Source organism: Cetorhinus maximus, chromosome 11 (genome assembly GCF_964194155.1).
Source record: "Cetorhinus maximus chromosome 11, sCetMax3.hap1.1, whole genome shotgun sequence".
Classification (NCBI taxonomy): Eukaryota; Metazoa; Chordata; class Chondrichthyes; order Lamniformes; family Cetorhinidae; genus Cetorhinus; species Cetorhinus maximus.
This window is the reverse complement of record NC_135889.1, coordinates 55,787,360-55,802,240: the sequence shown is the minus strand read 5'-3', so window position 1 is coordinate 55,802,240 and position 14,881 is coordinate 55,787,360. Positions and strand designations below refer to the sequence as shown.

Genomic DNA, 14,881 nt, shown 5'->3' with positions numbered 1-14,881 from the left:
ATTACATTTCATCTTCAAACCAAATGTTTTACTTACTTAGAGTATAAATTAGAAAATAAAAGATGAGTTAATTAGTACCATTTTACATACAAATTAACTTACGTTTCATCTTCAGATTGCAACTTGTCTTTTTGCCTCCAACAACAAAACTGTATCTACCCTGGTCTTCCTTGACAACATCCTTAACTGTTAAAGTATGGCGACCACGACGAGAGGAAAGATAGTATTTGCTGCTAGGTTGGATCTCTACATCTCCTTTGTACCATTTTCCTTCAGCATCTTCACTTGAAACAGCACATTCTAATTCACCTGAGAATAACTCTGGTACTTCTAAGTCCACAAGCTCTTTGGTGAATTCAAGAATAGCCCCTATATGGACATTAAAAAAGCTGCACATTAAGCCACCACATCATTGCACGATTTCATATCTTGACTAATATAATGCAATTAAAGAGTCAATTCATCAATCCAATGCACTCAGTCAAAAGCCATGCTTAAAGGAGCATGGGTCAGAGATAGAGCTACAACACTGTAAACTCTTAAACCCAATATCCTTTCAAATGGGGCTTCCTGCCGGGAATGTAGGATCAGTGAGTTTATTAATAAGTCAACAACAAGAAGCATTTATATAGCACCTTTAACACAGTTAATTGTCCAAGGGCACTTCACAGGTATCAGAAAAAATCTGACACCAATCCACATAAGATGATACTAGGAGAGATGACCAATGAGGTCGGTTTTATGGGGCATCGTAAATTAGGACACAGAGGTAGGGAGCAGGGTGGTTTAGGGAGAGAATTGCAATGCTTGGGATCTGATAGCTGAAGACAAGGCTCTCAATGCTGGGACAAAGGAAATAAGAGGTGCACAAGTGTCTAGAACTGGAGGAATGCCAAGTTCTTGGAGGATTTAAGCATGGAGGAGGTTGCAGAGGTAGGAAGGGATGAGGGCATGGAGAGATTTGAAGACCAGGATGAAAATTTAAAATCTGAGGCAATACTGGACAAAGCTGATGGGAGAATGACACTTGCTGCAACTTAGAACATGAGCAGCAAAGTTTTGGATAGGGTCAACTAATTTCCATAGATTAGAAGTTGGGTGATTGAGCAGGAAAGCACTGGACTACCTGAGTCTTGATGAGAACAGATGGGCTGAGGTAGCGATGGAGAAGGGTACAATTATGGAGGTGGAAGAGGTGGACTTGAAGATGGAAATGATATGGAATCAGAAGCTCAGCTCAGGGTTAAATCTGATGCTGAAGTTGTGAGATGTCTAGTTCAGGCTCAGGGGAGGGATGGAATTGGATGCTAGGGAATGAATTTTTGGAACTGGAGTAAATTTCTGCTCAACCAGTACTGGACATGGGACAATCAGTGTGACAATCATATGCAGTGGAGCAGTCAAGAGAGATGGCAGTGAGGAAGAACTGGGTGTCATTAGTGTACATGTGAAATCTGATGTTGTAATTCAAATTTTTTTAAACACTTGTAAGAGGTAAGTTTAAGCAGGTTGGGCCTATACTTATTGGAGTTTAGAAGAATGAAAGGTGATCTTATCAAACCTTAAGATTTTGAGGGGGCTTGCCAAGGTAGCTGTTGAAAGGATGTTTCCTCTCATGAGGGAATCTGGAACCACAGAGTTTAAAAAAGGGGTCTCCCATTTAAGATAAAGATGAAGAGGAATTTATTTTCTGAGAGGTTCATTAGTCTTTGGAATTCGCTTCCACAAAAAGTAGTAGAGGCTGGGTCATTGAATATATTCTAGGCTGAGTTAGCTAGATTTTTGATCCACAAGGGAGTTAAGAATTATCTGGTTTGGGTGGGTGGGGGGGGGAGGAGGCATGAAAGATCAGCCATGATCCTATCCAATGGTGGAGCAGTCTCATAGGGCCGAATGGCCTATTCCTTCTCCTACTTCTTATGATCTTATGTAAAGAATCAATCATCAAAGCTTTCACCAGAAACAGACGGATGAACAACTTTCTGTTTACATATGATCATTTCATCTGTGGTAAGTTATAATGAAATCAGGTTAAAACAAATTTGAAAAAATGTACTGTTAATTTGCATTAAATATGGAATTTACATCATTGCTCTTTTTCTTTGCTTTGTAACAACCAATAGATATTGAGAAAAAAGCATTGACATTCAATCATAATATGGTAATATTTAAGTAGTAGTAGCTTAACCTTTGTACTAAATAATCTACTCTAACTTCAATTGGACTTTGTATGCTGTCTATTGTGCTGCAGTTATTTAGTTATTGTTTCGATGCTCAAGCATTTTTCTTACCTTCAATAATAAGTTTAGCTGTTGATCTTATAGAGGAATCTTCAACAAGAGCACAAGTGTATTCTGCAGCATCAGTCATATTAATTGTCAATACAGATAGGAAATGAACTTTCCGGTCAGAATGCATTCGGTATTTGTCACCAGGGAAAATATGCACATCATTCTTAAACCACTCTACTTTTATAAATGGTTCTGACAATTCGCATTCAAAAGTTGCCATGGTGTCTTTCTCCTTTGCATTGACATCATTCAATTCCTCAGAAAAAGTAATCACTTGCTTAGCTGAAAAACAATGAGAAAAAAAATTGTAAATGCCAGGAAAAATAATAAAAAAAACATGCATCTAGCATTTAGTAGATAAAGTTAAATACCTTGTACAAGCAGGAAAGCATGGTTTGAAATTTCGCCAGCAACATTGATAGCTTTCACCATTATACTGGCAGAATCTTCAGGTACAACATCTCTAATTACAAGTTCACAAACATTGTCTTCAGGCCAATACCAGTAAATTCGTTCAGTTTTTTCAAGTTTTACACCATTTTTAAACCATTGGCATTCAGGGTCTGGCTTGCCCACCACTCTAACACGGAAATGACTTTCATCTCCACGAGCCACTGTCTGACTCTGAATACGCTCCAAAATTTTGGGTGCCTCCATACTTGGTGATAACTGAATCTTATCTGGTTTAAAAGTTGGAATGGTAATAGTGCCTTCAGGAGGAGGCAGTTTCTTTTCCTCCTCAGGTACTTCTTTGGTCCAATGGAGAAGTTCTTCCTTTCTTTTTCTCAGCATTTCTTCATAAGCTTCATCCTTTCTACGTGATTTAAGTTCAACTGCTGTAATAGCTTCATAATAACCTTCTTCCTTTCTACGTTTAAACTTGCTACGTAGTTCTTCAGTCTCCTCTGTTAGTTTTTCATGAACAATTCTTTCAGCCTTTTTAAGTTTCACCACTTCTTTGGTTGCTGTATCTGCTGGTTTTTCTACCTTAATGACTTCAAAAAATGGCTTGGCTGGTTCTGATGGGCCAGTTTCAACTTCAGGGGCTCGCCGCAAGATAGACCTGAAATCTTCTCGTTCTGTTATTTCTAGCTTCACTGTGTGTTCCACAACCCCCTCAGGATTTTCTGCCGTAACTTTGACATTACCTGAATCATATGATTTGCAGTCAACAATTTCCAGGTAATAGATACCATCATACCGTAGTCTAAACCGTTTGCTCTTGCGAATAAGTTGTCCGTTAAGATACCAGTTGACTTTTGGTTGAGGATAGCCTATGACACGACACCGGTAGCGTGCTATTTCACCTTCCAGCACTCTTACTGGTTCTGGGAACAAAACTATTTCAGGCTTTGTCTTCTCTTTTATCAGTTCTTCTGAAAGACCTGTAAGTGCACCTTCATGGGCTATTCTTTCAAGTTCTTCAATTCGTTGCATTCCTTTTCTGCCTTCAGGTAACTGAGATTCTTCAACAAGGCTCTTTTCATCTTTTACAATGAGAGTTGCCGATGTCTGATCAGTGCCATACTTGTTTGTAGCTCTACAGGTGATGATACCACTGTCCCGGGGATATGCTACTTCAAAGTCAAGACTACAGTATCCAAATTCATTGATCATGCGAAGCCTGTTAGCTGCAGCAAGAGGCTTACCATCAAGCAACCATTCAACAACCATTGTTGGATCACCAATTGGTGTTAGTCTGCATTCAAAGTGTGCTGGCCCAAAACATTTGAGCCTCACAGAACTAGTCTTCTTTTTGAAATGGGGTTTCTGTTGTTTTTCCTTATCATACAAATCGCCTTCTTCCCACTGTTCCTGGCCATAACGTAAATGGAGGGGTTCTAGCTCGGGAGCTGATATCTCCTTAGCTTTATAGGTTCCCTTTGGAATGATTAACTTTCTTTCTGGTTCAGGTTCAGCAAACTCAAGTTCAACATTGACTTTACACCTTGTTGTGTCACGACCTGCTTTATTGATGGCAGTTGCAGTATACCAGGCAGCATCATAACTTGCTGCAGAATCAATTTTAAGTGCTCCTTCTCCTTTAGTACCTTCAATCCTAAAATACAAGTAGAAATTACAAATCAACAAATAATATAAATTCGCCTGTACTTATTATCACTAAAATTTATTAATATTGTAATGTACTTACCTAATATGAGGATACTTGTGTTGGGCAATAATATCACTATTTTTCAGCCATACAATATCAGGATTTGGGTTTCCAACAGCTTTTACTGCCATTGCAACAGGGGCACCCTCTTTAACACTGACGTTTTTCAATTTTTCCACAAACTGTGGTCTCAACAAATGCTCTTTAGCTGCAAAGAAAATAATGAATTTTTAAATATTGCTGCTCGAAAATAGGCATTCGCAATAACATACATAAACTTTCAGTGTACTTAACGACTGCATTTTGGCAATTTGAATGGCAAAGTAGAACAATACATTGATGCTCCAATTTGCTGCACAGTTAAGAGGTGGGCTGCAGTTTCACATTGTGGGTTCTCAATGTTGCCATGCCACTGGGAGAAGGATAAATTGCAGCCAAAGTGGTGCCCCAAAAGGAAGTGAAATTCACATGCTATTCATGTTGACTCACTCTTTCACATTTGAAATAATCAACTTGAGATTCTGTCAAAGCCTGAAAAAAGATTATTACCCACCCTTACGACTCATGCCTCATAAAGGCAATACAGAGACTGACCAACTTTTTTTTAAAAATGATGTTCTTTTTTGCCTCTATGTACAAAATTGGCTTGATTATGTAATGTTAACATCTGTTGTTCAGGCATGCAACATGCATTAACCCACAGTATAGTTTAATGTGGAAGTCCGAGGCTTATTTCACATACCACCCACTTAGCCTTGTTAATGAAGGGTATTAAGGGATCTGGGGCAAAGGCAGGCATATGGAGTTAGATCATAGATCAGCCATGATCCTACTGGATGGTGCATCAGGCTTGAGGGACTGAGTGGCCTAATCCTGTTCCAATGTTTCTATGTTCTCCCATATCGCCAGCTAACATGTAATGCACGTGGCATTTGTAGGCAAACTGACACAAGGCTCAGCAAGACCACTTTTTTTAAAATTGTAAGTTTACTCCCATATAGCAGTTGAATCATTTGTGCGGTACTTCATTCATTCATTAGGTTCTCTAAATGAGCACTGGATGGGAAGATCTTGCAAGAGATTAACATTTTTTAAAATCTGGGTGACCCTGATACACCACTATATTAACCCTGTTTGCATACTGCTCAATATTTTGGCCTTAGAAGACTAATTGTAATCTCGTGCAATGCTCCTTCAATATAAAAACATCCTTCTTTCTCAAGTTGCAGGGCACTGGAAATTCTATTGCCACACCTCGGTACCCTCTCAGTGCATTCTAAACAATACACATGGAGCAAAATACGAATATTATAATGATCTGGACATTTACATTATGAAATATGCTCAGTTCATTTGTGGGCGAGTGCAAAAAATACTGGAGCACTGGTCCCTGCGCTGCTCACAATGAATCTCTATGCATCTCTTCGAACAAACACAGAAAATATAAAAACATATTTCTTGCAGCAAATTCACTTAAAATAATTGTATACTTTTGAATTTTTAATTTATTAAGAAGAGAATAAAGAATATAGTACCTTCTACAGAGAGTGTCATAGAAACAGAGCTTTTGCCAGCTCTGTTTTGTGCCACAACAGTCCATTCACCAGAATCAATTGGCAGAGCAGGAACAATGATCAGGGACTGAATCCCATCTTCTTTTACTACAATTTTGTGAGTGTAATCATTCACAATTTGACGGCCTGTAACAGAAATGGATATTAAGTCAGCTACCTCATTGCCCCATATTATTTGTACACACTGAATATACTGATGTGACAAAATGTAATTCTTACCATTGTGGAACCATAACGTCTCAGGCATGGGCCTACCAACAACCTTCAGGTCAAATCTAGCTGTCTGCCCCTCAGTACACTTAAATGACGTAGGTTTCAGAACAAAAACTGGTTTGTACAGTCTCTCTAGTTGAGTCTCATCAGTATCTTCTAATCTACGTGCTGGTGAACGACTTGGGGACCGCGGAGACACAGAACTAAAGAAAGGGAAAAAGTATTTAACATTATAACATTGTCATTAACATTATAATTTTGATTTTGAAATCATTAACTAATTGATTTTGAAATTTTCTGAATGTTACAGAATGTGAAGCACAACACATGAAATTAATACAAAGTGTCTAATAATTAGTACCGCATTCTCCTCATTATTTCTGTTGTTGGTAAATAAGTGTGGCCTGCTGGAGCACCAATGGGTTCAATAAACAGCTTTCCAGAGCAAATAGCATTTCCCTTGACATTGCTGGCAAACACTGTGTAGATGCCCTCATCTTCTGGCAAAACTGTAGGAATACGCAGATTGGCTCTGCCATCCTGAGAAATATCCATCCAATAGTGATCCCCATGTTTCAGGCGCTTACCATCTTTGAACCATACAATCTATGAAAATATGAAATGTACATCACCAAGATGCATGAGATAATTTTAAAAGTTGTAATCTCCCAAAAGAGTTTACAAAAGCATTTTAAATTGTACAACACACATTTTCACCTGTTCACATTAACTGTACTATATCTGATTAGAAACAAATTTCATCTCAAATATTCTTCATGATAAATGTGGTTTCTGATGCAAAAATTAGTTACCTTGGGTAATGGATAACCAGATACTTTACAATGGAAAGTAACACCCATTCCATCCAGAACTCTAAAGCTTTTCACTGTTGAATCAAATCCTGGTGCAACAGATTCATCTTCAGGAATATCTAACACCATTTCTTCACCATCCTCTTCAAGAAGTTCTTCCAAAGTGATCCTGATGATTCGCAATTCAATTTCTTTGATAAGTCGTTCTTCAAATGAAGAAATGTGGTATTCCTGAAAAGAACAAAATTATTTGTAGTTAGTGATGAGCAATAGGTTAAAATACAGTAAAATCTTTATTATCCAGCATGCGTGGGGAATGGATGGTGCCGGTTAATCAAAAATGCTGGTTAATGAAGAGTTCCATTTAAAATTGGATTACAGCGCAATATTTGTAGCATGGAGAAATATGCAAGCACTCAAGAAGTAAAGAACAACATTCTTTTTACTTCTAATCTTCAACAGTACATTAAAAGATAAAGTAAAGTATAAAATAATACAGTATACAGGTACGGGTTGTTAAAAGTGGCAATTCGTATTCAGGGAACATCAGAAATTCCGGTTAGTAGAGAATTCTGGTTGGTAGGGTGCTGGATAACACAAAGTTTATTGTGTTGACAAACAACGCATGAAATATAAATTGTTTAATTGGCAACTAAATAAAAACAGCTGCAGCACATAAACGTAATGATGTTGTGAAAAGATTTGAATTGATATAAGGAAAGGAATGCAGTAGATATAATGTATATGGATTTTCAGAATTATTTTAGTAAAGGTCTTACAGAAGCTTGTTAAGAAAACTATGGTTAAAGAGGAAGTTTGGTGGCATGGATAGAAAGTTGATTCAAGCCCAGCCATTGGTGCAGGGAAGCCAGCGTGTATCAATGCCAGTCCCTATTCTGGATAAATGGGTAGGGCTAGCAGCATAAAGGGCATCCAGCTGTAAAACCACCCACCAAATTCAAAAATGATGGTTGATATGAAGGCGATCAACCAGTATTGTGACGACCCCATGTAACATGGAAAAAGCTGAAAGAGAAACCAACCATTCAATGGAAAGCTGATTGACAAATAGGAAACAAGGTTAATGTAAATGGGTCTTTCATGGATTGGAGAAGAGTTGGAAGTGGTGACCTCAGGAATCATTGCTGCATCCACTTTTGTCCTTGGTCTATATAGACTATTTGAAATTTTCTAACTACGCAAAAGTAGTCAGTTTGGCAAGAGTGAAGAGGGTTGTGAAAAACTTCAGATAAACAAGACAGGTTAATAGAATGGGCAGAATAGGTAGATACAGTTTGCTGTGGAGTAGAAAGTAGATAGGAGGCCTTATGGCACATTGGTTAGCGCTCCTGCCTCTGAGCCAAAAGCTCAAGGTTTAAATCCCACTCCAGAGCTTGATGGCCCAAGAAGATGCATTCATAAAGCAGCCAAACAAGTATCAACTTATAAATCTTTCCAACATATGCCAATGTCAGGCAGTAAGAGTGGGAGTGATTCCCAGTTAGACATGTGATGGAAAGAAATTGGAGCCTCTACCATCACTATGCATAGCTTCAGACTACAGCATGCACGTAAAAGTGCATGTTGTCACAGCAACCCAGACTCCTTGGGGGACCAGTTGGCTGGATGGTTGGTCTGGATCAGAATGGTGCAAACAGCACAGGGTTGGACCATGTTCAGGCTGAGGTGGTTTTTGGACCTGCATCCTTGCACAACCTGTGGTGGAGGTTCTGGTGCTGTGGATCGGACTTGCCTTCAGGCAGAGAATTCAAGAGAAGAAAGGAATCTGGAGATTCTTTGGAGATTCTGGAGTGAGCTCACTGTTCATTTATATGAAACCAACAAGCTACCCATCCCAAATGGGCATCTTCATGCAGCTTGCCAAATTTAGGCTAGTGCAACATCAGGCAGCACACAGAGTTCCTAGCCAGCAGCAAAGTAAGTTACAGGGAGGCTGTACAATCATGGAGGGGGGGTGAAACCTGGGGCAGCAATGGTTCCAATTATTTTTGTGGGGCCCAATGGATTACTCCTGCTCCTGTTGTCACATGGGAATAGTTCAAACTTACCTTTTCAAGTCCTCTTCAGCTCAATTGCTGGTAAAATTGATCAGAATGTGCACAGTGCACGCACCAACCAGTTCTGTCCTAAAATGGCAACTGGGGCTCTACATACATCATGGGACTACAATTTGCATATTAAACCAGGCCCACCACCTGAAACAAGCAGGCACTTCATCCACTCACCATTAAGACCATACAAAAGTGAAAATGGGCAGAATGTCAGCCTTAATCAGGCAGTAAATATATGCTCCCTTTGAGGGCATCTCAATAGCACCAATTTCATCAGCTTCAATTCAAACCCCACCAATATATTCAAAAAGAAAAATGCTGAAGGGCTTGGAGAAAAAGGGAGGCTTAGGTGCCCAAATTATATGATTCTTTGCAAGTACAAGTCCAGGTAGAATTCCTAGCATGTACAAGTACAGTTTTAACACAACAAAAACAAGTAACTGCTTGGGTTATGTAAATTGGAGCATAGAGTATAAGAATAAAGAAATAATTAATTAATACAAAGCATCAGTTTGGCCACAGCTACAGAGCTGTGTGTAGTTTTGTACATCCCATTATAGAAAGGGAGGTCTTACAGTGCAGTGGGTATTGTTCCTGCCTCTGAGCCAGAAGCTCCAGGTTTGAGTCCAACTACAGGACTTGAAGGCCATGGAAGGGGCATTCGCAAACAGGTTTATTATCAACCTGTAAATCCTTGCAATACATCTATAGCAGATGATAAGAGTGGCAGAGTTTCCTGTTCAGTCATGCTTGATGTGGAATGGCGCCCCTCAAACTATAGATTCTGTTGACAGGCTATGGCGCCCCTCAAACTATAGATTCTGGCGACAGGCTAGTGACCTGTTCCAGGAAAAACTAGCTACGGGAATTGATGTAATCATGTGCTTCATCTGCCTCATGCATCTCTAGGCACAAGAAGAGAAGCAAGAAGATTAGAGAAAGCCATAGAGAATGTTTAGCATAGTTTCACCAGGAAGATACCACGAGTTGGAAACTATAGAAATGAGAAGAGACTTAAGATATTGGAAATATTCCAACTGAAGCACAGAAAACTAAGAGAACATTTAATGGAGAATAGCAAAAAAAAATTTGCTTTACTTAGGAAGTTGTGCTCAGTGATTTTAATCTCCATCTTTATCCTATTGGAATCTCTCCTAAGAATTCACTGCCCTCCTTTCCTCCCAAAATCTATGCTTGCATAAAAATTCTACCCATATCATGACCATTCTCTAAACCTTGCTATTACCCACGGCCTCTAAACTTCCATGGCCTCAATCAATGACAAGACATTTTCCAACCACTCACTTGTATTCCTCACTACCCATATCACTCTACTCCATTATAACCTATTTCCTTTCCTCACTGCCACTGAGTTAAAAAAACTCTCCTCTATGTCACTCACAAGTGCACTTTCAAATTTCCAACTGCCTAGCCTGCCAGGCTCTTTATCTGCCACAATAATTCTGAAGCCATTGATTTACACAACCACTCCTTCACCTGCATCTTTGATGCCCTTGCCTCCATTAAAAACTTTGAAATGTTCTACCTCTGTCGTTCCTCCTAATATGACCCTTTTCTTCACTCTCTCAAGTCCAACATGTGCAGACTTGAGAGTATCTGCTGAACAAATGACTCACCAATGCATCACCGAAGATGGCTGGACTACAGAAAGACCTCATTCCCCTCTGCCAGCAACCACTATGCCAGGTTGATCCTGGACACAAAGGTCACCTGTTCACCACCAAGCATATCCTTGAATTCATCTCCCTTGAATTCTCACCACCAAAAAGTGCAAGAAACTCATAAATGTCTTTGTCACCAAAAATATATATGTACAGTTGTCTCTGCTTTTCCCTCCATTCCCCAGGCCCAGGAAGCCAGCCAACCATCAAGTTCCCTATGGCCTACCTTGTCCCTTTCTACTTTCTCACCCAACTCCTCTCCATCACTTCTTTTAGTGATGGGATAATAAGTAGATAAGGGTAATGCAGTTGATTTGGAGTACCTGGATTTCCACAAGGCAGCTGATAAAATGCTGCACAAACAACTTGTGAGCAAAGTTAAAGCTCATGGAATAAAAGGGGCAGTGGCACCATGTATTGGGCATTGGCTGAGTGACAGGAGCCAGGGAGTAGCGGCGAACAGTTATTTTTCAGACTGGAGAAAATTTTATAGTGGGGTTTTCCAAGGGTAGATGCTAGGACTCCTGCTTTTCTTGATATTTATTACTGACCTAGACTTTGGTTTTTAGGGCACAATTTCAAAATTTGCAAATGACATGGAACTTGGAAGTAATGTGAGCCATGAGGAGGAGAGTGTGGAATTTCAAAAGGACATAGACAGGTTGGTGGAATGGGCAGACAAGTGGCAGATGAAATTTAATATAGTGATTCATTTTGGTGGGAAGAACAGGAAAAGGCAATATAAAATAAAGGATGCAATTTGAAAGCGGGTGCTGGAGCAGAGGGAACTGATGTACATTTGCATAAATCATTGAAGTAGCTGGACAGTTTGAGGTCATGGTTAAAAAAGCATATGGGATCCTGGGCTTTAAAAATAGGGGCACTGAGTACAAAAGCAAGAACGTTATGATAAATCTGTATAAAAAACTGCTTTGGCCTCAACTGGAGTATTATATTCAGCTCTGGGCACCATCCTTTAGGAAGGATGTGTAAGCTTTAGAGAGGGTGCAGAAAAGATTCATGCAATTGGTTCTAGGCATGAGGAACTTCAATTATGTAAATTGATTGGAGAAGGTGGGGTTGCTCTCGTTGGAGAAGAGAATGTTGGGAGGAAATTTGATGGAGGTATTCAAATCATGAAGGGTCTGGACAGAGTATACAGGGAGAAACAGCTCCCATTGGAAGAATCAAGAAGCAATGTCGACTTGAGGGAAAACGTTTTATGCAGTAAGTGGTTAGGATTTGGAACTCTCTGCCTGAGAGCACAATGGAGGCAGATTCAATCATTGCTTTCGAAAAAGAATACAATCATTATCTGAAGAGAAAAACTTTGCAGAGATGCAGGGAAAAGGCAGAGGACAGGTACTAGGTGAACTGCTCTTGCAGAGAGCTGGCACAGGCAAGACTGGCCAAATGCCCTCCTACTGTGTTGTAACTATTCTATGATTCTAGCTCATGAGACACGCCTCCTGCTCCCTTGGCACTATTCCTGCTAAACTTATAACCTGCCAACTTCCCTTCCAGACCCTGCTAGCAGACATTGTTAATGGTTCCCTCTTCTCAGGCACTGTCTCTTCTCTGTTAAACCTGTCAGCACCAATCCCATCTTTCATGTAAAAGCATCCTTTCTTTTAATTTAACGCATCTGTGAAGCTCTTCAGGCTTTCTTTTTACAATAAAGGTGTAAAATAACAAAGTTGTTGTTGAGCTGTAGCAAGATATTTGAAACAGAGATAGATACAAGATTATGGAAAACTTAGTTTATGGGAATTGCTGTGTCAAGGAGTCTACAGAGACACAATAAGCCAAATAGAGTCATTCTGCACTGTAAATTTCTATGGTTCTATGGAAGTACAATATCTACAATGTGGTGAATATCTTACAATTGCATACACTTCTGATTAACTCATTCCATCAGAAATTTGTATATCTTCATCTATAAGGCAACTGTCCTTAAATTTATCCTATGGTAATTTTATCCTGCGGCTAGTAGTCACTGGAGATCCATCACTGACAGGAGGATGTAATTACAGTTTAGCAAGTTTACATTCCACTATAAGTGTGGAAATAAGAACTTACAATAGAAATATATGAAAACAAGGACTGAATGTATGACTTTAAAATGACAACTGAACTATGTCTATTACCTGATCCAGTTATTTCCCACTCTCTAATTCCACCTCGCCTGAACACTACAAATGGCTTCATTTCTCCAGGTGCAATACCATTGGAGATGAGGTTAGTATTTCAAAAATGTAAAATTTATTCAACAAAATAGTTTCCAAAATTGTTGCATGCATCAGGCTGTTTCTCACACACAAATACTATTCCTCTCTGATTGATACAAATATTTAGAAAAATAGTTGCTTAAAGTTCTAGGATAAAGGCAAACAGTCAAAACGTTAACTCTGTCTTTCTCTCCACAGATGCTGTCGGGCCTGCTGAGTTTTTCCAGCATTTTTTGTTTTTGTTACATAAAGTTCTATACGGTCAGTTGGACAACTAACCAAGAGGCACTTTGCCCATTAATGCAAATGGTAATAATATGAATGGTAACCAGTAGTTTTTTTAATTATTCATAACTCTAAACATATTAAGCAACACAAATCATCCATTTATTTGCTACCTCTAGACTTGACTATTCCAATGTGCTCCTGACTGGTCTTCCACAAGCTATAAACTTGAGGTCAACAAAAAGTCTTGTTGCCTAACTTGCACCAAATCATGTTCAGCTATTACCCATGTATGCACTCATTTACACCAGCTCCCAGTCAAGTAACAACATGATTTTAAAATTCTCATCCTTGTAATCTCTGTAATCTCCTTCAGCCACACAAACTTCGTGAGATATCTATGCTCATTTAATTCTGGCCTCTTGAGCATCCCCGATTTTAATTGCTCCACCGCTGGTGGCCTCGGCCCTAAGTTCCGGAATTCCCTCTGTACAATGTGTTTCTAGCTCTCTTTCCTTCTTTAAGACACCAGTTCGGCCTCAGCTGGAGTATTATGTCCAATTCTGGGCATCATACTTTTGGAAGAATGCAAAGGTTTCAGTGAGAGTGCAAAGAAGATTTACGAGAATGGTTCCAGGGATGAGGGACTTCAGCCACAAGGATAGATTGGAGAATCTGGGGCTGTTCTCCACAGAAAAGGTTGGGGGGAGATTTGATGGAGGTATCCAAAATCAAGAAGGGTCTAGACATAGCAGGTAGAGAGCAATTGTTCCCTTTGGCGGAAGGGTCGACAACCAAAGGACACAGATTTAGGGTAATTGGCAAAAGAATCAGAGGCAGCATAAGAAACAGCAAGTGGTTAGAATCTGGAATGCACTACCTTAAAGGGTGGTGGAGGCAGATTCAAATGTGGCTTTTAAAGGGAATTGGATAAGCAACTGAAGATTAAGAAAATGTGCAGGGTTATGGGGCAAAGGGTGGGATGCAAGACTAGCTGAATTGTTCTTGCAGAGAACTGGCATGGGCTTGATGGGTCGAAGGACTCTTTCTTTGCTGCAATCATTCTATGACTTTCAGGGCTGGTACAAGAGTATTAGGTGCCTTGGCAAACTTAAAGCCTTATGCACATCCCTCCCCCAACACAATTAACTTTCAAAATGAATATTGTGCATTAGTATGAATAAAAATTCTGCATTTATAATTACAGATTTATTTTAGGTGAAAAAGGAGAATATTATGATACTGATTGTATATTCTCATTGTTCTGCACCTTTCACAGGATACATACTAGAAGAAATGAACGCTATAATATGTGATGTTGCTTACATGATGTAATACTGTGTTCCTGCAACAGTTACTGATGATTTTATACATAATTTACCCAATCAATAGTCATTATGATAGAGTAGCCCAGATTGAATTATGCTCTTTGATTTAATTTACTGGTTCGCAGTTTTGAAATAGTCATGTAGATATACAAATATGTAAAACTGTCACATAAACAGAACAAGGAATAGAATATGAAATTTTGGAAAAGACTGCAATGTAAATGCATGGAAATCTATACATGTGTCAGTATATGTGGATGTATATCAGTAGATCTAGGCTCTTCATTCCCACCGCTAAAGCCTTTTAATTTACGTATGTAGTTTGATGAACAGTTCCTTCAGT

At 39.3% G+C, this 14,881-nt stretch overlaps 1 protein-coding gene across 50 annotated transcripts in view; it reads right to left on the bottom strand.

Moving 5' to 3' along the window:
- Positions 1–14,881, bottom strand: part of ttn.2 (titin, tandem duplicate 2) — a 694,778-nt gene that overhangs the window by 338,178 nt on the left and 341,719 nt on the right. For all 50 annotated transcript variants that reach the window (XM_078552010.1, XM_078551990.1, XM_078551964.1 and 47 more), the window contains 8 exons: positions 7,004–7,234; positions 6,553–6,797; positions 6,198–6,394; positions 5,940–6,104; positions 4,444–4,612; positions 2,663–4,350; positions 2,292–2,573; positions 103–369 (listed from right to left, as the gene is read on the bottom strand). In XM_078552010.1, coding sequence (XP_078408136.1) covers positions 103–369; positions 2,292–2,573; positions 2,663–4,350; positions 4,444–4,612; positions 5,940–6,104; positions 6,198–6,394; positions 6,553–6,797; positions 7,004–7,234 — 3,244 coding nt within the window. The remainder of the gene's footprint in view (positions 1–102; positions 370–2,291; positions 2,574–2,662; positions 4,351–4,443; positions 4,613–5,939; positions 6,105–6,197; positions 6,395–6,552; positions 6,798–7,003; positions 7,235–14,881) is intronic.